General features: G+C 49.0%; 9 protein-coding genes across 9 annotated transcripts; 5 read left to right on the top strand and 4 right to left on the bottom strand.

The window, feature by feature from the left end:
• Positions 1–1,092: 1,092 nt before the first annotated feature.
• On the top strand, positions 1,093–3,133 carry PGRI_066930 (uncharacterized protein; the record flags this gene model as incomplete). Its single annotated transcript, XM_040794407.1, has 4 exons — positions 1,093–1,358; positions 1,412–1,997; positions 2,043–3,038; positions 3,092–3,133. 4 exons carry the CDS (start codon positions 1,093–1,095, stop codon positions 3,131–3,133), a joined length of 1,890 nt encoding a protein of 629 aa, XP_040649657.1.
• A 555-nt stretch (positions 3,134–3,688) lies between these two features.
• On the top strand, positions 3,689–4,245 carry PGRI_066920 (resistance to Congo red protein; the record flags this gene model as incomplete). Its single annotated transcript, XM_040794406.1, has 3 exons — positions 3,689–3,714; positions 3,772–3,876; positions 3,930–4,245. 3 exons carry the CDS (start codon positions 3,689–3,691, stop codon positions 4,243–4,245), a joined length of 447 nt encoding a protein of 148 aa, XP_040649656.1.
• Positions 4,246–4,907: 662 nt separating this feature from the next.
• Positions 4,908–5,783, top strand: sld5 (putative GINS DNA replication complex subunit Sld5; the record flags this gene model as incomplete). The annotated part of the gene is made up of 2 exons (XM_040794405.1): positions 4,908–5,084; positions 5,145–5,783. The coding sequence occupies 2 exons, from the start codon at positions 4,908–4,910 to the stop codon at positions 5,781–5,783; spliced, it is 816 nt and encodes a 271-aa protein (XP_040649655.1).
• A 380-nt stretch (positions 5,784–6,163) lies between these two features.
• On the bottom strand, positions 6,164–8,799 carry PGRI_066900 (cullin family protein; the record flags this gene model as incomplete). The annotated part of the gene is made up of 4 exons (XM_040794404.1): positions 6,164–6,335; positions 6,391–8,261; positions 8,314–8,700; positions 8,755–8,799. The coding sequence occupies 4 exons, from the start codon at positions 8,797–8,799 to the stop codon at positions 6,164–6,166; spliced, it is 2,475 nt and encodes an 824-aa protein (XP_040649654.1).
• A 274-nt stretch (positions 8,800–9,073) lies between these two features.
• On the top strand, positions 9,074–9,691 carry PGRI_066890 (Zinc finger, DNL-type; the record flags this gene model as incomplete). Its single annotated transcript, XM_040794403.1, has 1 exon — positions 9,074–9,691. One exon carries the CDS (start codon positions 9,074–9,076, stop codon positions 9,689–9,691), a length of 618 nt encoding a protein of 205 aa, XP_040649653.1.
• Positions 9,692–10,101: 410 nt separating this feature from the next.
• On the bottom strand, positions 10,102–18,000 carry PGRI_066880 (uncharacterized protein; the record flags this gene model as incomplete). Its single annotated transcript, XM_040794402.1, has 1 exon — positions 10,102–18,000. One exon carries the CDS (start codon positions 17,998–18,000, stop codon positions 10,102–10,104), a length of 7,899 nt encoding a protein of 2,632 aa, XP_040649652.1.
• Positions 18,001–18,370: 370 nt separating this feature from the next.
• On the top strand, positions 18,371–20,137 carry PGRI_066870 (CwfJ domain protein; the record flags this gene model as incomplete). The annotated part of the gene is made up of 2 exons (XM_040794401.1): positions 18,371–18,384; positions 18,439–20,137. The coding sequence occupies 2 exons, from the start codon at positions 18,371–18,373 to the stop codon at positions 20,135–20,137; spliced, it is 1,713 nt and encodes a 570-aa protein (XP_040649651.1).
• Positions 20,138–20,923: 786 nt separating this feature from the next.
• Positions 20,924–22,410, bottom strand: PGRI_066860 (uncharacterized protein; the record flags this gene model as incomplete). Its single annotated transcript, XM_040794400.1, has 2 exons — positions 20,924–22,103; positions 22,301–22,410. The coding sequence occupies 2 exons, from the start codon at positions 22,408–22,410 to the stop codon at positions 20,924–20,926; spliced, it is 1,290 nt and encodes a 429-aa protein (XP_040649650.1).
• Positions 22,411–24,053: 1,643 nt separating this feature from the next.
• Positions 24,054–25,802, bottom strand: nimT (putative tyrosine protein phosphatase MIH1; the record flags this gene model as incomplete). Its single annotated transcript, XM_040794399.1, has 5 exons — positions 24,054–25,081; positions 25,127–25,167; positions 25,235–25,457; positions 25,514–25,581; positions 25,651–25,802. The coding sequence occupies 5 exons, from the start codon at positions 25,800–25,802 to the stop codon at positions 24,054–24,056; spliced, it is 1,512 nt and encodes a 503-aa protein (XP_040649649.1).
• Positions 25,803–27,287: the final 1,485 nt, after the last annotated feature.

Raw genomic sequence — 27,287 nt, 5'->3', positions numbered from 1 at the left:
AACAGAATGATATCTGAGAACACTATTAAAGTGACTGAAAAGACCTCTGAAAAGACATCAGAAGGCCGGTTATGTGGCCAACTATTCTTGTACAACATAGTAATATCGTTAAAAGAGTATTATATGTTGTAGCCATTTCAAAGTGGACTGCTTCTAGAACTGCCGATCTCACTGGATATCACCCGAATGCCATATTGTGTCCTTATTCTTTAGAATAGAACTAAACAAAACAAGAAATTCGATATAAGCTTATCGACTATATTGCAGTTTCATATTCGCCACAAATTCAATTCATTTCAATCTCATTTCACTATAATTAAACCAATGAAACAAGGTCAACCTTGGAAGTGCCTGGAGCCAAGAAACCTCCAATATAGGGTAATCGGAAAAATCATTGATCCGAAATTGTGTCTGCCGTGGTCTCAGACTCCAAGATCGTCCAAGCCCGATTCTTGTTGAATCCTCATTTCCACGATACATTACTGCATCATCATTGGTTGATTTCATGTGTCAAGTAGGAAATAAGTGGGAATGAGTCTGGAAATAGGTGGACATATACCCAAACACGGCATCGACCCCCTGGCTACCCACTTAATTACCGCCCCATAAGGACAAAGACACGAAATTATTAAATTTCAGGGAAAAAATTGAGCTGAGATTATGTGCTCCGTAGCGAGATGGTTTCCTCTCATGGAATCTTCTCCGATTGATAGACGTTCTTTGTTAAAAAAGGGGCCATAACACTGTTCATCCTTCCCCCCCGTGTTTACATCGTGTGTTTCACTGGTGAAACTATCCTCCAGACTTCCAGGAACATAATTGTCTTTTATTCAGAGTCAGCGTAAGTCAGATCCACTTCTATTGATTCTTTATCTTTCTGATCCGATATAGAGTAATACCTTGCATGATTCAGACACCAGCCATCTTCGCCATGACTAAAGCCACTTTGGGCTGGTTGCAATTGTGATTTTTATAAATGGATAGGGGCATTATACCAAAGCTTCAAAATTATTGTCTAATTCGCAATTTGCTGGGGAGTTATATCTAAAGTGTGCTCGACTTTGGAGACTAAACCACATCATACACTGCGACATGGATTCTGCACCAGAGACTCCTGTTCACACGGCCGAGGTTGAGAACGAGCAACAAACGGCTCAAGGAACATCCAGTCCATATCCATCCCATCCGATTGTCCAACTTCAAGGCCCATTTGAAGAATCAATTGTGGAAACGACTGATGGTTCAAGAACTAATTGGGTCGTTGACATTGACGCGCAGAAACGGCGGCGCGATCTATTAGAAAACCCTCAATACGAGCGGCTTTGTGGGCGAAAATGGCGCCAAAGGGCCTCTGAAAAGTGAGGAGTTAACTCATACTCGTACGTGACACTGAACTAACCCAATCATATAGATATCATCCGTTTTGGAAATTAATTTCCCAAATGGTCTTCGGAGTACACCTCCTAGCCAAGAACCTGGCGAAATCCGAAGGCTCAGTCATGAGGATTCTACAGAAACACGTGAATGAGCTGGATGGCTTTTTGGAAAGGACCACTGAAGACTTTTTGATCATCCGACTAGACGTTCGCACTCGAATTCAGTATCTCAATCTACCGCTGGGAAACCTCGATGTCTTCGATGAGATGCTCCAAGACCGGAATTTCCGGCTATCAGTTGTAGCCTATAATGATCAGATCGAACATTCCATTGAAAGGTTCTCCCTTGCCATCACGGACTCACTTAAAGACCTACAAAAGGCAAAGGAGGCCATGGGAGCGCTGTGGTTCTACTTCCGGGAACTTACAGAAGAGGGTTGCTTCGAGTCCGAGAGCCTCAAGGCTTTCCATCAGGCCATGATGGACAATATGGAGGGCTGGATTGTCGCCATATCAAAACTTCGTCGACAGGGTAGGGCCCTTAACAAGGCCATGGGCCAACTTGGCCTGGCGACTACACAAATGCAACGACGAGTGGGAGTAGCGAGTAGAAAGGATGTGGTGAGTTGACAAGCCCTTGTTCAATTACAGCACTAACTATCACAGCGATCGTTTATCAAACAAACTAGCAAGACTGCAAGTCGAAGCAAGTCAATTACACAAATGCTCTTTAATAAAGAACGACCCGTATCAGAAAAACCTCTCCCTCGGGATCCATTATCGAAGCCAAAGAGGACACCGACGGCTTCCAAGCAGTTGGATACTCCCGCCCCAATTGAAGATAAACCCGACAACCCTGCAGACCAATCTGTCCCAAGCGATGGCATTCGGCGCAAGATTATGAGTCGGGCCAAATCATGCAGTGCTCTTATAGCAGAAGCCGGCGCCGGCGCCGGCAACGAACCACCTCCCCTTCCATCGACACCCGGAAAACTCAAACATAGGCTCTCAAAGCCTTTCTTACTCAAGCGATCCACCAGCGAGAAAGTCGACTTGGCACAAGTCCGACCGAAAACAGCACCTTCACAACCTTCACAACCCTCACGACCCTCACGCAGCATCTCCATAGAACAACTCCGGGCATTCTGCACCACTCCGCGCCCCCGGACCGGTCAATCTACAGTCGAATCGCCCACGAAAGCGCGACAGCAGGCCCACAACCAACTAACAAATGGCCGAGAGACAATGAAGGATCAGATATCTCAGTTCCTCAAGACGGACCGGGTGGTCGAAGCCTGGGATAGCGTGTCTAAGACCGCGTGCTGTACTCGCCCGATTGTGAAGACGAAAGACTGGCCCAGCAGCATCTTCCGAGCCAAGTCATCTTCTACCACCCTACAAAACAAGGGCAACGACACAAGCCTCTCCGGGCCGGACCTGGACAGACAGATGTCCTGGGTACAAGAGACATTCGACGTATTACCTACATACTCGTTCAAACCGAAGTTTGACATGTCACCCCGGATCCATGTCGTATCAGTGCATATGACCCTGGATGAGGACGCTAATGGGGTGGCTGAGAGAGAGGCGAGTTTGGATCTGAGAAGTGAAGTCGGGTCGAGTATCACCGCGTTGCCGGCTGTGCCGACGCCCATTCCACCGGTTAGTCAGAATTGTATTGCATATTATAGTATCCTGCTAACTTTATTATACAGATTGCGTTGGAGCATCGATCTAGATTGATCGACTGTGCTTAAGCTTGAGGTATTAAGGCTTGAAAGTGTAGTACATCATCACTTGGGAATCGAGACATAGAATTAGAATTATAGAAGAATTTAGCTGTATACCCTCATGTTTATTTCAGAATACAACATAGTATAATACAAAAAAAAATAATAATATGATATTATATGTACTCCGTGTATTCCATACTTAGTGTTGTCGTATAGCCTCGTCAACCCTGCGCCCCGAGCTGCGCCACCCAGTCGTTTGATTAGAAATTCTTTGACTTTGCTCTTCTTTTATTTTTTATTTTTATAAGTTTTCCTCTTCATCTTTTTGTATCCTTCCATAAACATCCATTCCTTATCTTCAAACCATCAAGTACTGGTACCACTATCACCATACATAATAGGAGGCCAAACAAGTCACTGTACCTTCCTAGCCTGAAACTGCAGCCTAAACTGCCAAGGACCCACCGCTCTCACCAGCCCCCATTGACGTCGAACATCTCACATCCTTGAAATCGGCATCTTTTCTCTCTGTTTTCGGATTTCTCACTCGATCTCTTCCTCAAAAATAATCAGCCCACCATGGCAGTCCTATCCGCCCGATATTGGTGAGTAACATAAAGATTAACTGTCACAGACACATCTCACTAATCTCTCATCTGTAGCTATGGGTACAACAGCGACTGTTATTCCACCTGGGACTCTTGGGGTCGCTGGGTAGCGTTCGCCGTAATCGTCGGTGTAGCTTTCCTACTCTTCTTCGGGTTCGCGTGAGTCCTACCCCCTTTTCTCCCATTACCGACCCTAACAAGCCTTGTTCCAGATGCTTCAACGCACGCCGTCGCCGAACTCATGGCCAGCGCCCTCTCACAGGAACCGGATGGATGGCTCCTCCTCCAGGACCTCCTCCGCCAAACCAGCCCATCTACCAGCAACCTCCCTACGGCGACCCTTACTATCAGCAAAATGCGCCTCCACAATACAGCCCGAACCCTCAACACCACGGCTACTTCGGTGCGCAAAACGCATCCCCACAGCAGCAAGGCATTGAGTTGCAGCAGCCTCCGAATGCGTACGGTGGCAGTGGACCTTATGCGCCGCCCTCTGGCCCCCCACCACCCAACGGCCACAAGGGCTAGATACGCATTTTCGCAAAGCTTAATGGGCATGGCTTTGAAGGTCTCCCGATATTACATTTCTATCGATAAATGTTTCAGAAGTTAATGGGTTAGGTTTACGGCGTTGTCAACTGGGTGCGAAATATGTCTTTTTCTTTGATTTGATCGCATACCCACATGGGTGGATGTTTTTTTTCTCCTCTTTTAATGCTTCCTCGTGTCTTCCATGTCACATTTTTAGTGAAGTTCAACTGAGTTCGAGCATTTGTCTGCAGCCTTAGATCCCTGAAAGAATGGGATTGGGTTATCAAGTTCTGAGTTCTCCAGTACATTTTTCTCTCTAATGATATAACTTGAACGGCTAAATGGGCTTGAATAAAATACAAATTAGAATTAGAATTGCGCTTTCAAAGTGGACTGGCTCTAATTGATTCATTGGGATATCGTGTATGTTGTAGATCACCCGGTTTCAGAGAAGAACGTCCAATTTACAAATGCTCTGAGATTGGGCCAATTGAACTCACCAATTTAACAACTCACCTATTAATTGTAAACCCTCACAGATTCATGAACATGTAATTGATATTTCGATATAGCGGTCTGATTAGTGCCCCAGGCACCTTATCTCCGCCGTATATCGCGCTCCGCCCTGCATTTTCCTCAATGCGACAACCTCCAAGCCCATGGATATCGACGACATTCTCGCGTCAGTGGACCACGGCCCAGGCGCCAGCCCCGAGTCCGCAGCGCTAGACCACCAGCTGCTCACGCGCTTTTGGGTAGCCGAACGCGCCGTGTCGGAGGTACTACCATGGCCGGCGCCACTGATGGAGCGCATAATGGATCGCGTGCGGACACAGGTACACAGCAATTACACAACAGCTATCAATCCCTAAAACCAATCTAATACATACCTACAGATCGAAACAATCGAAGATCTAGCCGCCTCGTCAGAGTCAACACTCCCAACAACAGCAAACACGCACAATCCCAACCTCAACCTCCGCCTTTCAATCCTCCAAACAGACCTCGCTCGCACGCAATACATAGTGCGCAGTTTGTTGCGAGCCAGACTAGCCAAAATAACAAAATATAGCATGCATTACCTGGTCCTGCTAGCCTCGCGCAATAAAAACCCCGCATCGCAAACACAATCAACGGCCTCCTCGCAGAACCCGAATCAACAGCCCGAGGACTCCGTGCCGGATATATCAACGCTGACGGATCTGGCGCCGCTCTCGGAGCCGGAATCGTCGTTCCTACATGCTCACCAGACGCTCTTGGCGAGCCATTATGCGGGGTCGTTTATGGGGGCATTTCCGCGGCAGCTGAGGCGGTTGGATGATAATGCCGGTGGGACGAGTATGATCCAGGGGCCGGAGTTGAGGGAGGTTGTTTTTGTTCGGTGTCTTGGGGCGGAGGTTCCCGTTGTTGTTGGGGGTGAGGAGGAGGAGGAGGGGAATGAGACGGGGGTTACGATGCGAATGGGGGATGTTTGGGTTGTGAGGTGGGAGGGGGTTAAGGCGGCTTGGGGGAAAGGGGAGGTGGAATTATTGTGATTTCTTTTTGAGTCTTTTGGACTGAGTCTGATAGACGACTTCATCATAGCGGAGTAGCGGTTCCTGGGCTGGTGTTGGGCGTTCATTCTATGATATATTATGTTTCTTACTATGACTAGGATTTGTTGAGATATACTATGCATGTCCTGCTAAGGCAGTTTCCATTACAACAAATCGGATAGTTCTCTGTAATCATTTCATTTCATTTCTTTCAATCCCTTGAAGACGCCAATCGCTAAGCTCAGAGTAACGCAAGCACAACCTGAAAAACACCGAGATGCGAGGACACCCCGGACCATAAAATCATAAGAATAAAGTAGAACAAAATGAGTAGATCGGGTACAAGGTAGATCCCATGATCAACTGAGCCAAGTCTGGCTTTATGCGACATACCCGTACGTGGGTGGCTCTTCAGAGACTCGCTCCAGGTATTCGCGGTCAATCAGACTCTCAATGCGGCGCTTGATCATATTCACATCTGGAACAAAGCGAGCAGAGAGTTGCGCAAGAGTCTCAGTCATTAGTTGAGAATGAGTAAGCGTTTTCCGTTGTCTGACAGATATTAATTCGTCGGATCATATACGAGGTTATTTGGAGGGGGTCATACTTCATAATGCGGACGATGGCAGCTTCGATGGTACCGTTGCGTTCGTCATTCATCTTCTTTTCAGTGACCTTGCGCTGATCTTGGTTCTCGACCTTGTTCGCACCGCCGCTGACAACTCCGATACGCACTTTCACAAAGGGGCTCTGGAACTCATGGTTGAAAAAGAAGCGGTCGGTGGGTTTCACGTCTTTCGTCATAGGATCCTTCTTCAGAACTCGAGTTTTCGGGGCAACGGCGAGCGATTGCAAGTTACGCATTAGGTCATGGTCTTGGATCCGAGTGCGAGTTTGGATATCGTCATAGGTGAGAGCTTCGCCGTCTGGGACGTCGTTGAATAATAACAAAATGACCATAGCGTATGTTGACACGTTGAGTTCATAGCGCTGGACTTTGCCATTGGGCCGTACGAAAGTGGCTCGAAGATCGCCAGTACCCATGCTAGCTTGCCACGACAGTTTGCGACCACTGTGCTTGTCGAGATAAAACCTCTCAAAGCTTTGCTTCAGTGTATCAACCTCCCGTGGGAAAATGCAAGGTAGTTGGGCCGTTCCTTCTCTGTTTGCCATAATTTCCATCGGCCACATGGTACTGGTAAGAACATTGATCTCCAGGTCCACCTGTTTCTGGTCGGGATCACCATTGCGCGCAATGTACGCCTTGTAATTGTTGGTGAGATCTTCCGAGATGGTCATATCCTTGAACATGGACTCAATGCGTTGCGTGAACTGATTGCCGACCTCCATCTTCATCTTGGAAATCATCTGTCTCTCTGCATCCATACTGACGGAGCGTTTCATCAAAAGACGACGTGATAGATGTTTCTTGTAATAGGTCTCAAAGAGATCCTTGTCCTTAATGTAGCGCAACAGTGTGATGCCGTTGTCCAGGAGAACGTCTACTTCGCTCTCTGTCTTTCCCTTGATGCCCTTCTTCAAATTCTCATCGAAGAAGAGAGAGAGGTACTCAGAGTTCCGCGAGTTCGCGTTGATGAAACTGGCAAAGCTGGCCCCAATTGACCCTTGCATGCCCTGGTCGGAGGCGAAGGCATGCTCCCAAATGACATCGAATTTTCGCTTGAGGCCCAGAATATCGTCGACCCAGCGGATTGCTGACACGGTTTGCTGGTTCTGAGGCTTCTCCTTATCTTTCACCTTCTCGGGCTTTTTCTCTCCTTTGTCGGGTTTCTCTGCTGGCGGGACTGGTACTTGTGGCAAAAGTATAGACGAAGCATTGATTTCTTTGCCCATTTCCACAATCCGTGTGTTGACTAATTTTGTCAAAGCTTGCTTCTTACTGTCGACTCTTTTGTTGAGCATGTAAACATCCCTTAGCCCATCCAACTGATCGTGATCCAGCATGCGCCGGACACCAGTTCCCTCGAGATTGACGACTTCTTCAATATTGCTCCGGATTAGCTGCTCGTCAAGCAACTCAAGGACCTTAGGTTCTGTCGTGAGCGACAACATGTACCGGCATCGCTCCTCCTCTTCCGTGATCCGCTGGGTAGCGAGTCGGCAAAACGTGGCAGCATCTCCCATGTCTAACAACCGTTGCCCTTCTGCTTGGTAGAACTCCTTGCTCGCTTTGAGGAAGGCTGGCTCAAACTCAGTTAGGTAGAGCTTCGAACTCTCTTCCTCTGTAGCAGTTTCGTAGAGACCCTCCAACATTTGGATGCAATGCCGAATGAGCGGCCGCTCAATGATGTGGCCAGACCGTTCGAGTTGAACCATAAATAGTATGGTGGCCTCGAGCACATCCATAACAGTCAAATCGGAGCTATCACGGACGGGAGATCGTAGGATATGGTCGCGGAATAAAGCCATACAGGCAACGTAAATGGGTGGGTGCGTGCGGCTTGCTATCATGCGGTCCTGCGCAAGAAGTTAGAGCATTGTAGCAACATAATAGAGCGTAACAACTTACCATATACATAAGAACATCAGTGACCATGCCCATGCCCAGTTGATGATCTTCCCAAGCATCCTTCAGGATAGTGAGAAACTTCTCCCCCGCCTCCCTCCTCTCACTCGACTGGTCCTGCGCATCGGTGGATGTTTGCATTCGTACAAGGCTCGAAGAAATCGAATCGACAACGAGGGTTCGGACATTGGTTTTCAGCCAGTCCTTCTCCAGTTGTTTGACATGCTCGTAAAGATCGGGTGCCCGCATCATCAACACGATCTTGTAGGCGTGGCGATAGATCTCTTCGAATGCCAGGGTTGAGGCATTTTTAGTATTAATTTCAGTCAATGATGATGAAAGGATTGTCCATATAGAATCAAAATCTTCGGTATTAGCATGGGAGACTCCCTATAGAAGTATAGTTAGCGGATAGCTTCAGTGTTAACCCCGCGGTTAGCGAACCCTTCGGGGAGCTCGAATTTTGTGACGAGCCCTCATTGCTGCCATTTTGATGGCACAAACAGTCTGAAACCAAGAGAAAATGAGTGAATAGAGACGTCAAGTAAAAAAAAAGGTGAAGGAGAATTACGCTCTTCACTCCGCGGAGGCCAACCCCGGAAATTCTAAAGTTCCGCCTGTCGCTGACCGAGCATCATCATTTCACTGGTTGTTTTTTTTTTTTTCTCCTGTCATGAATCGTTTCTTTCTGAATTGCAAATATCTCTAGCATCTTTTGACTCCTTTATCTACCGGCTTTCAAATACCTTCACATATCGTCACCATGCGCCCCTTCACCATGGGTCTTCGCCCATTGAATGCCCTTCTGTCGCAAGCACAATCCTACACTCCTATTGCGCGCACACAATCATCACGCTTCCTTTCAACACAATCCCTCTCTCTAAACTCAGCTCGCCCATCATATATTCTCCCTCGCTCGCAGCGCATCCTCGCACACACTCAACTCCGATACAACTCCGGCTCTGCCCGCCCTCTCACCGAATCGCCCAAGAGCGGATCACCCAAGACCCAGGCGGAGCAAGAGGCTGAATGGGAAGCACAGAACCAGGAGCGTCGCAAAGATGAGCAAGCCTACCGTATCACATTCACTTGCAAGCCATGTGGTCATCGCTCCGCGCACCGCATGTCCAAGCACGGTTACCACCGTGGAACTGTCCTGATCCAATGTCCATCGTGTGATTCGCGTCATGTCATGAGTGATCACCTTGGTGTCTTCTTCGAGAAGAAGACAACTTTGGAAGATATTTTGAAGGAGAAGGGTCAGACATTGACCCACGGCCATACGGAGGGAAACCTGGAATTCTGGGAGGATGGATCTGTGAAGAGTTATGACTTGGAGGGCAAGGAAATATTGACATCACGCAATGATAAGCCGACTTGAATTCATTTGAAGCGAGGTTGCTGCTTGGTCTTGATTCGGTGCATAGCAGGTGTCGGCTTTGTTTCTCTCGTTGGATAGACATGTATATTATGAACGGCGATTAAAGACTCTCTCCTCTCAGCATGGCAGGATCCAAGCATCGACGAGAAAAAGGATATATGTGGACTTTGTACATTAGGAATCACATTCGACTGAATTTTCAGTCAACCCCATTAATTTCAAGGACAAGTCGATCTTCAAAAAATACTACACATATTGAGAAAGTAAGAGCTTTGTACAGAAGAAATAAAATTGTTCTGAAAAGGTATATACAATGCAGGTATAAAATAGTAACCCACTCCACCGAAACGCCCAATTTTTGTAAGCCAATAACACCATTTCATGAGACATGCGAATAGATGCCAAATCCTCTACCAACCGCGTCTCTTTCCGCGGTGCTCCAAGCCCTTCTCACGACGCTTGTCTCTCTTCCGCTCGTTCTTCTTCATCTTATCACGTCCGTACTTCTCAGGGTCGGAAACAGCTTCGATGCGACGCTTGGCCCGTCGTCCTTCACGACGTTCCTTGATGGCCGCCTGGACTCTAGAAATCTGTTCCACGTACTCGGTGGTGCCGAGTTTCTTCTGGAGAAGATCCAAGACCTCATGGCAGTTGGAGACGAGGGACTTGTATGTGTTTTGGAAAGTCTCGTCAGACGAGCGCGGCGCCGGGATCGATGGATCCGTCAGGTGTTGCAGGGGAATGAGAATGACACGGAGAGAAGGACGGATCTGGTCAACCTCGATGTGGCGGATGAGTGCGGCAAGAAGCGTGATGGAGGCTGTCTTGGGGATGAGGGCCTCTGCTCGGCCGGAGATAGTTTCCCGCCGCAAAAGGGAGGAGACCTGCTTGAAGATATAGTGGATGGCAGATCTGTTGTATGCCACCTTGGCTCCCTCCTTCGCCTCTCCTTCAGCTTCACTACCAGCATCCTCATCCTCATCCTCATCTTCGGATTCAACATTATCGCCTGCCAGCTTTGGGAGTTCGAGTCCGTTTTGGGAACAGCAACGTCCAAGGAAAACAGTGTTGCGCACACTCTGCATAGCCAGTTCCTCGGCAATGCCTGGGGTACGCAGACTGCGGAGACTGGCGCGAAGAAGCTGCAGCATAGCCGGCTTATCGATGGCAAGACCGGAACTTCCAGTCAAGGGAAGGGAAGCGTAACCAGCAGCGGCATTTGTCTTGGCCAGATCAGCCATCCACAAGCCTACAAGGTTTGCAGCGCAGGTCTTGACCCATGTGTGGGGGAAGAACAAGCACTCTTGAACGGAAGTCCAGATAGAAGCGCATTCCGGGCTCAGAGCAAGCGTGGGAACCGTCTTGCAAAGCTTTGTGAAAAGTTGCAAGGCATAGTAAAGAGCTTCCCAATTGCCGTTCTCATGGTCATCAAGAACGGGCTTCATCAAGCCAGGGAGGATGTTGATCACGAAACGAGCCTGTTTATCCTTCTCAGTCTGCTCCGCATCGAAGTAGATCCGCATGGCCTGCAATCCAATACTGCATAGGGCCATGTTGTTGGTCTGCTCCAACCACGAGCGAAGAGGAGTAAGGATGGTTTTCATCTGCTCCCGATCCGCACGGTTGAAGAACTCCCCTAGCAATGTACCCGCCAACTCGCGGCATTCCGGAGACTCGTCGTTCGCCATAGCGAGCACGATAGGCAGGAAGAAAGTGCTGATGATATCCTGTGCCAACTCTGGGCCGGTCTTTGAAAGGAGCGCATGCATCGCCTCCATGACTGACTGCCGTCCAGACTGATGCTTGTAGTCCAGGTTCTTTGCGAAGAAAGCGAGCTGTTTGGTCCAGCGACTCTTTGCCTGCGGATACTCGATCAGGAAATGGATGTATGTACCGCGGGCAAGATCCCGGGCAGACCGGGTCTGGTTTGTCACCATCATGGTCGCAATGTTATCCATAAGCTCATACATCTCGGGAACGACAAGCTTCCTGGACATGACTGCGCGGATGAAGTTGAAAGTCACACCTTGGCGATCTGGTTCCTCAATGTCAGAGGCCAGACGCTTGAGCAAGTATGCAAGATGTCCATCGCGGAGCTTGGTGTCCTTTCGTTCACGCAGCATGGAAGAAATCAACTTCAGGGAGGCCTGTGCCGCCTCAGAGTTGGTGCTAGGAGACTCCTTGACAAGTTTGACTGCTTCCGTGAAATAGACGTGTGAGTTCTCATCAATCTCTGGCAGCGGAAGCTTGATAATAGTAGAGAGCAATCGGAGAGCAGAAACCTTCACTTCCTCCTGGGACTGGACAAGCGCATCACCAATGATAGGAATGAAGCCGGACAAGTTAGAAGCTGTCAATAACGAATTGAACTTGTTAAGGATAGCACGAAGCACATCCAGGGAGAAACGGGTCAACTTGTAAACATGAGAAGAAGTCGTACCCCGGTGCTCGCCCCGCTTAGCTCCTTGCAATCGGATCAAGAATCGCTCCTCGTATCTGGTCTTGGGCGCAGCTGGGCCCGCGTCTGGGGCATTGTCCCGATAGGCCTCTTTGATAACCTCATAACAGAAAACCAACATCTCGCGACTTTCGGCGTCGGGGTTTCTTAGAAGACCGATGCTAATTCTTCGCATAAGCTCATCAAGCTTGTTGACGAGGGTTGTATTGAGTTTTTCGCGGAGGAGTGCCTGCAAAGGCCGAACCAGGTTGGATAATTGGCTGATAGTTGAGATCTTAGCAAGAAGCTCCATAGAGTCATAGCTCTTGCTGCTCTTGACCTCCTGCATTTTGCTGGTGTATCCTTCAGCGTCCTTTTCTTGGCCGACTGTGCCGAAGGTATCATCCATCACAACTGCAACCAGTTCTTTCAAACAGTAATCCAAATCTCCTTGCTTGAAGTGATCAGTGGTGGTCACAAGCATGGAATGAACTGTGAATGAGAGAACGTGAAGTTGGTATCCTCGTGCGAGAACATTGCGAAGTTCCTTGAGGATGTAGCCGAAATAAACCGGGCCCAAAAGGAGGGCGATCTCATTGAGTGTTTTCCGCGCAGTGTCGCGAGAATCCTGTGCTTTACTCTTGAGGGTTGTGCAGACATCCAGCAGGACCGGGGGGAGACGAATAGCCAGATCTTCTTCGGGGAGAATCTTGAGAAGCTTGATAGTGGTAATCGAAGCTGGTAGACGCATACTCATCTCCTTCTCCTGCTTGTGGTGGATGTACTTGGTCAGGAAAGGAATGAAGTTTGTGGTCAATTCCGTTGAAACCTTCGCAAGAGAAGGAACAGTCTTGGCGAGCGTGCACATGGGCTGCTGAACAACATCCATCTTGTCAACTTCGCCATCAGTCTCGACACCATCCATCTTCTCAACTTCGCCATCGGTCTGTTTCTCTATCCCCTTCTTTCGGTTCATTGCGCTAGACAGTGCGTCGGACATGCGGCCCAGCAGTCTAAGGATGTTCTTCTCCTTTTCAGGCTTGCTTGTCATGTAGCTGCGGTATCTCCGGAAGTTTGCTCGGAATTGGCCCCATTCCAACCATTCTGAGAGAGCTCCAAGGGTCGCAACACCTTCGGCAATCAGATTGTGGGCGTTTTCATCAGCAGCATCCTCGAAGACGAAATGCTCAATGAGGGGAATGAAAATAGTGCCCAGATTATTAGCCTGAATGCAGCCTTGAGCTGCGTCTCCAGCCAGACGTCGCAATGCACGTTGCCGGCGGTGCTGCTGGATGTGGAGAATGTTGGTGAAGAAAGAGGCTTCCTCGTCATCACCGACAAGAAGAACGTGCATGTCCTGCACAGAGGGTCTCGTGGGATTGAGTTTGACAAAGTAGCCAATGACAGCGACGACTTCAGAGCGAATAAGTTCAGACTTCTGCCGGATGCCGTATTGCAAAGAGGGGAACAGAACGTCATTGATGAGTGTCTCAAATTCTTCGTCTGGTTCCATGGACGCTCTATCGATGAATCGTCTCAGACCAAAGGAGGCGCTAGACCGGATAGCAAGCTCGTCTTCATCCCTCAGATGGAAAAGCATGTTGTAGAGAAGAGGTCTCCACTGCTTCGCGCTCAAAGTTTGAGACAGCTCGTCGCTGACTGTTCTGAAAGCCTGTAAACGTCTCGCATAATCGGGTTCAAGTCTTTTAGCCGAACGAGAGTTGAGATCTGCACACAAGTCGGCAACTACTTTGAGGTTCTCATCGTGGGTAGCAAGAGCACCAAAAACCCGGGATAGTGTTTCTCTGTTCGCGTCATCCTTGAAGTAGTCGAACATCGAACACACTGCATCAAATACTTGTTGGGCAAGCTCGGGATCTTCTTTGGGGTCCCACAAGGGCAAAAAGTGTTCGAGAATCTTCAACAAACCAGACTTAGTTCTGGGGCTCACACGGTCCGCGGGCTGACGAAGCAGATAAGTCGTAATTCCAACAAGACTAGAGGTCTCCTTGGAGGATTCGACGCAGGGTGCGATCAGAGAAAGAGCATTGACTCCAGAGTAAAGAACGGGTTTGGAGGGGCCTCTCTTGAGAAGACGGCTGAGGTGGAAGAGGGCGTGTTCCAGATAGGGAGAGAGGACTTCGGATTTAATTTGGTCGGCTGGGAAGTCAGACATCTCTTCGGCTTCCTGCAATTTTTTGCCCGTAGACTGCTCGACCAATGGTATGAGAATCTCATCCAAGACAAAGATCTTGACTTCATCACGAGTAGACTCGACCGCGAGACAGTCAATCACCTTAGTCAAGACCTTGTCATTGTGCTGCACCAAGTAGAAGGTTGACCTTGGGGAAGCGGCCCAAGTGTGGAATAATCGCAAAAGGCCCGAAACACCCTGTGCTGTCTCAATGGGGAACTGATCTAGTCTGCTATCAATCACCTCCTTGAAGATGATACGGACGTAGGGAGTCCAATCATGGTTCGGGACAATCGAGAAGACCAAATTGAGACAGCGAATACACGCTGAACGAATATTTTGGAGCACAGGCAAGAGGCGGTCATCTGGGCGATCGCTACCCTCGTTGTAAATCGCCCGGCATGCCCGCACCAAACAGTAAACAACCACATCCATCGTCTGTGACGCAAATTCGGTCATACGGGTTTGAAGGGTCTCAAAGACAGTATCAATCAACTTAAGCAGACCAAGCTGTCTTCTTGGGGTTGTCAATTCTTCCTGGAAGGCAGTCGGATTGCACTCATTGTCTCTGACAACGTGGACGTTTGCAAGAGGACCAAAGGAGAGCTGCATGAAAAGTCTGAAGTCATGCTCTGAAAGGTGCGAGATAGTTCGAAGAATGGTCTTTCGTCTGCCGGCTTGGCCAGCGGCGGCTGAACCAGCCTTAGAGATCATTCGACCATAAAGTAGCCGAAGGACCACGGGGAGGAGAACAGGCCGGTGCTCTTGTTGAATTAAACTATCTTCGTCGCCGACATGCACGAACACAGCCAGCTCGTCCTTGAATCTAGCCTCATCCAAGAGATTGAGCAGGTTTTCCTGATACGGGCGCACATTCGGATCTTTCCAGGTGAAAAGGACTTTGAGCGCATGTTTCTGCAGGTCAGAGTTACCATGGCACAGGAGTCCCAGGACTGCCGCATGGACCTCAGGAGCCTTGTACAAGACAATGGGGTTGAGGAACTGCGCGAACAAGGCAAGCATGGATAACCGATCCCGGAATCCCCAACGCACTTGCGCATCACTACTCTCATCAGTCTCAGCATCTTCAACGTTCGCCTCGCCAGTTGGAGTCGCATCATCTTGGTCCTCACGCAATGCCCAGGACAAGAACAATGGAACAATCTGGCGCGAGCGTTTCTCAGCAACGCCGGGTGCAGCGTTCAAGACACGAAGTGCGTGGGTCCGCGGGCAAGCGGGAAGGATGTCTGCGACTGTGTGGTCCTGTTTGAATTGTTGAGATAGGACATGGTACGGATCCTCTGTGCTCTTGATGTTTGCGGCTACTACTTTTTCGACCTTCGCAACATTGTAACACTTGAAGTGGCTCTTGACAAAAGAGCTTTCATCGTCTTCTTCTGGAACGTCGCTGGGCGCTTCGGAATCCCGCTCTGACAACCACTGGATGGACAGATCGGACACAATCTTCTCACCTTGTGAATTTTCGCTGATAGTCTTCAATGCAGCGGCAGAGTCATCCCACAATGGGGCCAACTTCTTCGAGAACAATCCGAAGCAAAAGTAAGGGATCAGGGTGGCCATCCACCTGCGGTGGGCAATTTGGGGGTATAGAATTGCGAGTTTTCGGATATGCATAGAGATGGTTCTCACGGAGTCCATCGTCAGCGGACTCTTTTCAACTTCTATGGCTAATTCCACGGGAGAGGGATCATCTTTGGCAATGCGAACAACTAATTCCCGTAGAATCTGAAGAGATACCAGCCTCAGCCTGTGTGAGGGGCTTGCCAGATTCACAATTAGATCTTGGGCAAAGGCTTCTAGTGTGGGATGCTCGAGGTCCGCGGACTCCGGGAGTGAGGAAATAAAAGCAAAGGCACCCTCCAAAAAGACTGGCAGGCGGGAGAATTTTGTAGCAGTGGCGATAACCGGTTTCAAAAGACTCGAGTCAAGCTCTCCAACTTTGTTAGCAAGTTCGACATAGGTCTTGAATCCTTGACCAAGGAAAAACACCAGGCCTTTCGTCTGGGCATCATTGCCTTCAGCTGCACCATCTTGGAATGCCGATAGGAGGTTACTATGCAACTTAGAAACCATCTTAGATAATGTGGCAGAATCTGCAAACAAAGAGATAGCGGCTGGAAGCTTCACTAGCGCATTCAAGAAGGCTTCGTCTTTTGTGGGGTATTCCAATGAATCAGTGATGCGAGATTTGAAGGCATCCGGGCAGGAAATGTAGCCAGGTTGCGAGGCCTCGGGCGTGATGCAACCAGCCTCATGCAGGCGAAGCAGGGTGAAACAAGTCTCCCACTCTGACTTTTGCCATGATGAGTTGATAAACTTTTGGAAAGGCGAAAGAAGCAAGCTCTGGAATCGTTCTGATCCCCACTCTGAAAATGTTGCGCAGAAGAATAAGAAATATTGTGAAAGCGGGCCCGTAGACACCAGGTCCATAATAGGGCGAAGGAAAGGTAGCAACTCATCCATGGGGGACATTTGCAGGGCATATGCGACGCTTGTAAGGAGCTGTGATATCGTCGCTGATGATACATCAGATGCCGACACCTGCTGAAGTAGGGACACCTGAATCTGATGAACGATCTTCCAATTTTGAATTCTGACACCCTTACGAGTTGTCACAATCAGAAACATTATATGACAGCACTCCGAGAGATTGGGATTCGGGGTTGATTTTGAGCGCTCTTCGATATAAACCTTGACCGTGTCAAGAATAGGCCCGAAGGTATCAGGGGTCGTGGCGTGGATAAGGCTGACGACCAACCCAAATATAACCTCGGCGGGATCATTGTGATTGTCGCTAGTCGGGGGGATTTTATTCATAACACAACTGAGGATATCCATGCCATTTGAGTGAAGCCCGTTGTTGACTCCCCTGATGGCATCAGAAAACATGGTCATCAGACCTTCCCTGTAGTTCTCGGTATCCTTGTTATCGTCGGCAGCTTTCGAGATATCGTCGAAGAGGAATGATACAGCAGTCTCGAGAGGTGCTTTGTTTTTGTAATAAACAAGGCCGGCCTTCCTGATAAGGAACGACATCGACTCAGCGGCGAACCTCGCCACAAATGGCTTTTGTCGTTCTTTTCCGAGATACGGGGTCATAATGCTCAGCAGCTGTCGCAGGTCCGGCACCAGCAGACGAGAAAGGAACTTGAAAATCCATGCAAGGCAGGTGAAACTCCATTCAACGACCTCAATATCGGGATGTGTTGCCGCAACGGACGACACCAGTGTCACCGCCGTAGCGAAATGCTTTTCAAACTTGACGCCCAGATCCCGAGCGAATTGCGCGAGTAAGCTCAATAGCGGCTCCATGGAGAGTTGGTCTCTCTTTTCAATGAATTCCACCAATGTAGCCATAATCTTTTCTTCATGATACAGAACTTGCGCAAAGCTCTCCGAAAGAGGGTTGACACGCCGTACGAATTGTGTAAAGTTGTCTGAAAGGTTCATCTCAAACCAGTGATCGAGGGCAGCTCGAAAATAAGAGGATGTTTCGTCTTCATCTTCGCCGAAACTGGCGCGGCGCACGCGGTGGATCGGGTCGATTTTGAGCTTTGTGATGCGTGATGAAAAGCCCTCAAATCGATGGTTTTTCGTGGTTTCGGTGCCCGTTTTCAGGCGCCTAACAGGCTTTGCTTTTGAGCCAGTCCCCACCATCTTGACGGGTCTGACGAGCAGCACGGTTCGTGAGAAAGGTACTGGTAACTTTTTTTTTGGCTGATCCGCATGGAATACAAAAAAGTTCATCGGGGCGGGATTTCCTTATTCCGACGCAGATATCTACGGACATCACGTGCTGATAAGGTGGCCCAAGCTCCTGCTTTCGAGAACCCAAGATGTTCTATCCTGCATCTAGTCGCATGTAGTTGATCTCTGGTGGCATCTTTGGACACTTTGGGTGTTTGAAAAATATCCTTCCCAAGGTCTCTCTTCTTCCTTTTTCCCACCTTCTCACCACCTTTTTCATCAACTTTCCATCAGCCTTTTCAACATTTTCCTCAACCAACCATTCAAGACAAACCCAAAAATGGTTCCCAAATGGTATGTATGTTCAGGACTACATGTATTCCAGTCACTAACCTAATCGATATATAGTATTGTCGTTGGCAGCTTGAACGGTCAGATACGGCCCGTGTTCGACAAGCTAGCCAGACTGCAGCTGAAACAGAATTTCTCCTTTGCGATCATTGTTGGTGACGTCTTCGGTGATTGCGCGACTGAAGATGAGCTCAAGGATATTACCGCCTTGATAAACGGGGAGATCACCGTGGCATGCCCGACCTACTTCACCCTAGGTAACCGACCACTTCCTCCTCAAGTGGTCGAAAAGATTGAAGCAACTGATGAAGTGTGCCCCAACTTGTTCTTCCTTGGCAAGCGAGGAACCTTGAAGACAACAGATGGTATCCGTATTGTTGCTCTCGGTGGAACCATGGGAGAGGCAGAGGGTAGATCCAAGCCCGAGAGTAATGCTAGTGGCAAGTTCCAGCCAACATACAGTGAATCCGATGCACGTGCACTGTTCGGGATTCACAAAACCGACATTCTTATCACCAATCAATGGCCGAAGGATGTCCGTCTAGGATCTAGTCGCGTGGTCTCTGGGAATAAGGAGACTGTTCCGTCTGAATTGCAGTGCATTGCTGATGTTTGCGCGACCCTGAAACCCCGGTACCACTTTTCTCGGTCAGACTGTGCTTTCTTCGAGCGTGAACCTTTCTTTCACTTGCCAGCGGATGGTGGAGAGGTCTACCAACTCACCCGGTTCATCTCATTGCCTACTTTCGGCTCGTCGAAAAATGGTATTTATGCCTTTAACTTGGACCCAACAGCACCTTTCCCAACCAGTATTTCCTTGGGCTCCACCATCTGCCCTTGGTCGGCGGTGCAAAGCAGGCGCAAAATGCTCCCAAGCCAAAGCAAGTCATACCCACCCTACGTCCCCGATGACAGAGATAGAGACCCGGGACACCAACGCCGGCACAAAGAACGCGCTCCCCCGCCAGGCCCGGAGAATTGTTTCTTCTGTCTCTCAAATCCCAACATCGCTACCCATCTTATCACCTCAATCGGCAATGAGAGTTACGTCACCACCGCCAAAGGGCCTTTGCTCACAAAGGACTTTTACCCTTCCCTGGGCTTCCCAGGCCATATGCTCATCATCCCCTTCGAACATTCCCCAACCATCGACCTAATCTTCGACCCGGCCACTCGAGCCTCGACCTTCGCCGAGATGCAACGGTACCGTGAATCCTTGCATCAAATGCTGAACGAGCGGTCAGGAGGCAAGCTAGGTGCTGTCACTTGGGAAGTCAGCCGCTCGAACGGTATCCACACACATTGGCAATTCCTGCCAATGCCAGTGGAGCAGATTCGCTCCCGGCTTGTGGAAATGGCATTCAAGAAGGAAGCCGAGAACCTGGAATATTCGACGTTCAAGACCGTGCCAACCCCCGACGAAATCCACAATCACCATATGATCGACTATTTCCGAGTCTTTATTTGGACACCTACCCCCGGCAATGAAGCCGAAGCTGAAGGCGATCATTGGTCTGCACCTGAGCACAAAGGCGTTTGGAAGACTGAATCTGGAGAGGAGAAGGTTATCATTATGAAGATCCTGCCGGAGACCCGGTTCAATTTGCAATTTGGCCGTCAGGTTATGGGTAAGGTGCTCTACCTGGATGATCGTATTAACTGGAGGGATTGTGTGCAGACGGACGATGAAGAGACGAAGGATGCGGAGGCTTTCAAGGAGGCTTTCAAGAAACACGATTTCGCCATGGAGGGTTAACGGGTGAATTTGAGATCGGCAAGTTCCTTTTCTTCTATGTTCGTTCGTACATGACAAATGTGTGATATGGATGGTGATCAAACTTGCAAGTGATTTTTCGACGGAGAGCGTCTTCGAAATGCTCTCTCCTCCGTGTACAGTATGATGAAATGAGACAGATGAGTTCAGAATTGAAGCCAGAATTCACAAATTACAGAGTCTATATGGAATGCATATAAGAGACATATTAACAAGTCTTCCCAGGGTGTATCGGCTAGAAACGGAAAGCATCAAAAACATGGTGCGGCCACGATCGCGCTCCCTCGAGAATCAACGCCATATTCACAGATCCTAGCGCGAGGCTAGTCAAGTGGCCATACCTTGCCGTTAGTTTAATTTACTACTGTGTAGTAGTAGGTATGTACGCATCCATACAAGCCCAACACATCCCAATCAACGATCTAGAACCCCTCAAAGCTCGGGATATCATCAATTTTATTAAGATGAATCATGCAGTGGGACATTTTATGCTAGGGGGAAAAGCGCATTTCCCCAAAAAGGTTGCCATACATGAGTATTAAACGAGTCGAGCGAAGTTGACCCGAGGAGCGAGAGAGCCCAAATGAGTAAAACGATGAGAAAAAAAGAAATATCATAATTCTAGGCCCAAATTTAGCCCGGGGTCATGATATGTAAGTATGTAATATGAACGAAGACAAATGCAGCTTGAGAATGGTATCAAAAAACGTGAAGAAAAAAAAGGAAACGTTCTGTTCATAAAACCGCCTCGATCGACAAGGGTCATACTCAAAAGTTGCTAGAAGCATTCAAGTTAGGCTTTTTACCGCTCTGCAACAGACTCGGAGGTCTGTTGTTGTCAGGCTCAGGAACTGGGGTGGTATTGGCGTGGGGGTTGTAGGAAGTATACTCTGAAGGCGAGGGGGCTGAGAAAGCAGGAGGGGGCGAAGAAGAAGCACCGGGGGAGAAGGTGCGGTATGGAGGCTGGGATGTGTACGTTGGGGGATACTGGCTAGAGCCAAAAGATGGCTGGCGCTGGAAGCCTTGTGTTGGGGCCGCTGCTGCGGAATGGTCCATCTCCGATGATGGGGAGAAGGACATTGGTACGGGGCTGTAGTTGGTGTGGGGCTTGTATGCAGCCACGGGAGAAGGTGCTGTCACGGCGTGGTAGCCATTGCCTGCATAGGAGTGGTCGTTGTACTGTTGCTGGTCGTAAGGGTTGTGGACTGGTGCGCCGACGGGGGATGTTAGGCCTGGAGAGCGCGGGCCGTAGGGGTCATGGGCTGCGGAGCCATAGCCAGCTGCTTGGACTGGGGTTGGCATGCCGGGAGAGCGCCGCCCGTACGGATCCTGGGAGGCAGCCAGCGCTACTGGTGGGCCAGGGGAACGTCGGGCGTATGGATCCTGGGCAGCACTAAGTGCCGCCCCCGGGCCCGGTGATCTTCTCGAATAAGGATCAATGGCTGCCCCAGGGGAAGGCATCCCCGGCGAACGTCGGCCATAGGGGTCTTGAACAGGATTCAACGCTACTCCAGGGCCGGGAGACCGGCGTGCATGCGGGTCAGTAGGCCCAAATCCTCTATATCCTGCCCCGGCCCCACCCATGGTTGGGTTGGGTGAATAGTCAGAGTAAGCGACACCAGGTGTACCCGCACCCTGTTTTCGGTCCGGGGGGTTCAATGGCTCCATCTCGACGTCGTCGCGATGATTTGGGTCTTCAACATGCTTGTCAACAGCACCAGCCCAGGTAGGCATCTCGGGCAGGGCGTCCTCATTGACATGAGCGGCCGGGGTCTTGGGTGAGTCGAAATGCGCAGTCTGCTGCGCGCCGCGGAACGATGGTGCTCTCTGTTGTGCGCCGCGGTATGAGGGTGGGGCTGGTGACGCTTGATAGACCGGATTTACTGCAGGTGGCGGAGGCTGGTGGAACTGAGGGTCATCAAAGTGCTTAGGGGTTTTGTTTCTGCGCCTGCCCGACGGACAGCAACAGCTACAGCAGCATTTGCAGCATTGATAGCCGCAACAAAGGCAATTGATAACGCAACCTAATACAGCGAGTAGAACCACCGCGCCGACAATGATACCAACGATAACAGGCCACCTTCCAATTAACATGTCAGATCATGCGCAAATACGGAGGGCGTATATCCCACAGGGCAGACTCACTTGCAGTACGATTTGGCCATACATTTGTCCCAGCTGGAAAATGTGCTTGGAACTGACTCGAGATCACTCACAGTGTCTCGGGCCCATAATGTAATATTTGCTGGACTCATCTTGAAAATGAATAGCGAGTGCGCAAGTATAGAAAGGGAATCATCCGATTCTCAATGGCTGCAGAACAGCCTTGGAAAATATCCACCTAGTATGAAACTAGGCGCAGTCCAGTGTGAGTGAACTGTATCCCGAAACGAGTACGATCGTGCCGGGTTCCGAGGTAATGAGAGGGGCGGGGCGCGACTGATAATAGCGATAATAGCGATAGTAACCTTCGATAGCAGCGATAATAGCGATAGTAGATGCGAAGTCGCAGTAAATTCAGGAACAATGAGTGAAGATAAACGGAGTACAGAGAGTACAGGGCAAATAAATCCTTCAAGATGGACTGAACAGGCAGCAAGGTACCAAAATAGAATGTGACGAATGGAGAGTGGAGAGAGAGAGGAAGGCCCTAGAGCAGGATCCAAGGAGGCGCAGTGTTTCAAAACCGAAAGAGCCAAAATGGGCTCGAAAGAACAGCCCTGAAGAATGAGAGAAGAGCGAAATTGCTGAAACGCCAAAAGTTCGTTAGGGACAAGGGTTGACAGAGAGAGGAAACCCCATAGTTCCCGCTCTCCCGCCTATCACATTCACTAGAGACACTCGAAACGACAATCCTCATTAACTGATTCTGTCGATCATTTTAAGAATTTTTACAGTTTGAAATGATTTTGAATTGTTTTTTTTCATTCTCACAAAGGGAAATCAAACATTTGTGAAGTCGTCTCCTCCGATTACCCTTTCCAGTCCCAATTAAAATCTCACAGGAGAAAACACATCCAGAGAGAGATTGCCTGCTATATACAGGCAATTCTCGTTATGTACAGCTGTCAAATCACTCTCGATGCAATATTACATCCTGAAGATCCTCCGCACTACCCCAATGACACGGTTCAAAGGGGAATATTATCGGACAATGCATTGAATACAAATGCTCCTGGCGAAGAATTCAACCAGCAAAACAGGCGTTGAGCATCGAGATGCAAGTTTAGTACAGCGAGGAATGACGATTATTCCACAATAGAAAGTCTGTACAGAGAAGGACCAAATAGTGGATTAAAGGGCGATAGTGGTGTCAAAAGAATGTTCGGAGAGAAAACGAGATGCCAAAGCGTCGGCAGAATGTTCGATGTAAATCGTCGTTTGGGTATTGTTTTCGTGGGGGAAAGACCCACAAGAGGTATGAGAGAAAATGGAAATCTGGCGATGATAGGCCGTCTTCGTGCACATCTTCGGTTTCGAAGTTGCGAGGTCGTAAATAGACATATGAAATGGGACACTCAGATTCGAATGGGTCATGAGAGTCGATTGCCCGGGGAAGATCATGGGCGATGGTCATAGAGAGATGTGGCGAGATGCCAAGTAAAGGAAATATTGAGGAAAGCATGAACCCATTGAGGTAAACAAGGGCCGTCAAGGAGAGGACGATACCAATAGCAGGTATCAAAGAGATAAGGGAAAAGGTGAATACCACACAAATCAGACCTCAGCAGGACTGAGGTGGTTGAGGGAAGTTGAGGGTGAAAAGAAAAGAAAAAAGCCGCCGTAAAGCATCTTGCAATGCATCAGCCAAACACCACGCTCCAAGGACAAGACAAGAAAAAACATAAGATGCAAGAAAATGCAAAACACCGACAATGAAAGGTACTGGCGAGTTGATTTAGTAGGAAAGCATCCGGCGGCCGGGGGTCCGTGCGGGGACTGGGCTTTGAGAGAATGGAGAGCTTAGGTATCGGTTTCGCTCGTTGTCGCCAAGTCGGCAACGTCCAGTTGGGCTGTCCTCCATTCCGGGAGATTGCTCACCAAAGGCAAAAGTCTGGGCGCGGTTCAGCTTGGAGCGCTGCTTGACCTTGCCAAGTCCACGCTCGCAGGCAAATTCATGCTCCTTCGCACTCATTTCGACATAGTTCTGAGGGAAACAGAAAGAGCGGTGTTCAGCAAAGAATGAGCTGTATCCACCATCCAGAATGTACATATCCGGGTATGAGAGGTGAGGGTAAGTGTCAACATTGATGGCGCGATCATGGTGACGGAGGTACTTGGCCATGATGGGAGCCCGGTGCGCAGAGTACTCGCAGTGCAGGATAAGCGCAGTGCGCGCCTGTGGCGCACTGAACAGTTCACCGGCAAGACGTTCCTTATCGTTATAGTTCAATGCGCCAGTGATATGGCCACCTTCATACTCGTATTCAAAGCGGCAGTCAATGATGAGAATGTTGTCGAACTGGTCGTTGAACTTGCCATTCATGAGCTCCAGAAGAGTGCTTTTGTCGATGCGAGGCAGAGAGTCCGCACGATCCTCAGGGATGAAGTGAGGCAGCTTCATGCTGGGCGGACTCGAAATGTCACTAATGGACTGGACGGGTGTATTTGTCGCTACCTTGGCCTCTTTGTCGACAATAACATCTGCTGGGTTCTCAAACATGCTCAATGATCGCCGGCATTGCTTGCGGGGACGCATCAAAGGATGAGATGGTTTGCGGATTGAACTATGGCCGGGGGAGCCGCTGCTACGGGCATGGTGAAGTGACGGCCGCATACGGGGCGGCGCCAGGTGAGTTGAAGAGTTGTTGCGGGAGATAGTACGCTCATGGGGAGGCGAGTCCCCGAACATATCTTCCAGAGAAGTGGACGTGCTAAGAGATGTCTTCGCTCCAGTTCCGAATCGGAACGGCGGTGCTTTGCTCTCTGGTGCAGGTCGAGTCAGTCCAAGTTGGAAAGATTGAGCCTTACTCCTAGCCAGACTGGGGCGCAGGAAAGTGGGCCGCTTCCTCCTGTCAGATAGAAATCCATGTTAGCTGAACTAGTTTCGGTGGCTGGCTGAATATCACGTGCACTTACTCAGGTGGACATAGAGGCGACTCCATTGGAGACGCTTGCAGAGGGCTTGGTAGAGGAGACACCATTGGTGACTCCATAGGACTACCCCCGGGTGTTGGAGACTGTATCTCGATCTCTGTAGTGACATAAAACGCTGGCTTGTGAGGCAGTGGAGACATTTCCATAACATCCATGGCTGGAGCTGGTGACGATGATGGGAGCGGCGGGGTGGTCATCACATCATCTATATAACGTATCAGTAACTACTCCGACATACCATTGTAGGTGGCCATTGCTTACCACGTCCATTGGCTTGACCAAGCATGCTGGCCGTGAACAAAGACCGTCGTGGTGTGGCTAATTTGGGACTGAATATAGAGTTAGCCGGGCTTTGTTCCTTTGAACTTCATGAAACGAACATGAAAACTTTCACATACCTCTGATCAATATGAAAGTTCTGGGAAAGGTCCGCAGCCAAACTGGCTGTGGGGGAAGATCCTCGAATTGGTTTCATGTTGAAGTAATCCGAACTAGACTTCTTCATAGACAATTCCTTGAAATTGAATGGGTTCGCACCAAACCCGGACATTGAACCCAGCGAATAAGAAGTCGGTGCCTCTGAACGAAAGCAATGACCAAACATGACCGATGGAGGCTGCATAGCAGCAAGAGGTGAAGAGTGCTCCATGGCCAGTGACGAATTGCAACTGGACCAGAAAGCCGACGTAGTACAATTTCTAGGAAGGGAAGCAACCGAAATAGACGGTAACAGAGGCAAAATCAGGCCCTGACCACAGATTGCCTACCCAGTCCTAGGTTCCTACAAACTGAGGTTCAAAAAAAAAGTCTCAACGCACGTCTCCACGTTTGCAATTTCAACGTTATGGGTCCCCACGATCGCCGTGACAACCAGTTCCGGAAAAAAAAATCTAGGTCCCAGACCCTAACCACCAACGGCAAGAGAGTTGTATTTTGTAGACACAGGATTTATCGGTCCATGGCAAGCTTCTCGGGGGATTTTGGGGGCGTTGAATATGGTAAATATGTCGGTGATTGGAGGGGTCGGGGGAAGCTCGTGGGTGCTGCAGGACTGAGGGGAAGGTCCAAGAATATGATATGGATGTCGACAAACCCGAATTAACAAAATTGAAACTCACAATGTCGAGGATTGTCAAGAGTAGTTAAGAAGAAAAGAAAAGGAATAAAGCAGTTTGAAGAAAGAAGCCGTGAAGCTGAAGGGATGGGCTTGTTGCAATGGGCAACGCAGGTGGGGAGGATCTCCGAATGTACAAGTATTGAGTAATACTGCGGCTCCGATTTTCATGTAACTAGGAATTTTAATATTAAAAAAAAAAAGGTTTTAAAAGGTTTAGGAATAGAGGATACCTAGGTAAGTTAGAGTAAAAGAGGTAATAGACGTAATATAGTAATATTGTAGTAACAGATGTATGTATGGGAGTTTAAAACAGCTAGTTCCCTATTAAAGAACCTGTATAATCTGTATGGTAAAAATTAAAAAAAGACCAAAAATATATATTTCATGGGGAAAACTAGATCGGTATGCAATATGGTAGTAACCATAGTGAGTAAAAGATAGACAGTCCCCATGCTCTGGCTAGGGGCCAAATACTTTTTTTCCTCGTTGCCCGGGGCTCCCTTGCCGCAGCAACCCAGCGCCTATCAGAACTCATCACTATTTCTTACTATACGCCTGTCTTGGGTCTAGCTTTGTCTCCCCTGCTCTATGGAAGGAGGATTGTCTCTCTCCCGGTACCCTTGAAATATGCGAAATTACCTACCTCTAAATTGTTCCATCTTCCTTGGTTCTTCCAATAGTATCCACCAAAAGAGAGAAAACTTTTTCCCGTGTGTGTCCGTCAGCAAACCACAGGCGAGCTGAAAAAAAACGGAGCCGAAGATCGAGTCTAATGCAAAAATATCCACTTTCCCTGTCTTCGGGAGAAAAAAAAATTTAAAGCTCCTGCAAGTGATAGCAAGTGATGGGATGCAAGGGTGCTTCGATTGAACGGCTTCTTTTTTATTGCTTTAAAACGTCACGATATGCTTCAAACCA

The sequence above is a fragment of the Penicillium griseofulvum genome (genome assembly GCF_001561935.1).
Source record: "Penicillium griseofulvum strain PG3 chromosome Unknown contig_91, whole genome shotgun sequence".
In the NCBI taxonomy this organism is placed as follows: Eukaryota; Fungi; Ascomycota; class Eurotiomycetes; order Eurotiales; family Aspergillaceae; genus Penicillium; species Penicillium griseofulvum.
Note: the sequence above shows the minus strand (reverse complement) of the source record. Positions and strands in the feature narration are given on the sequence as shown.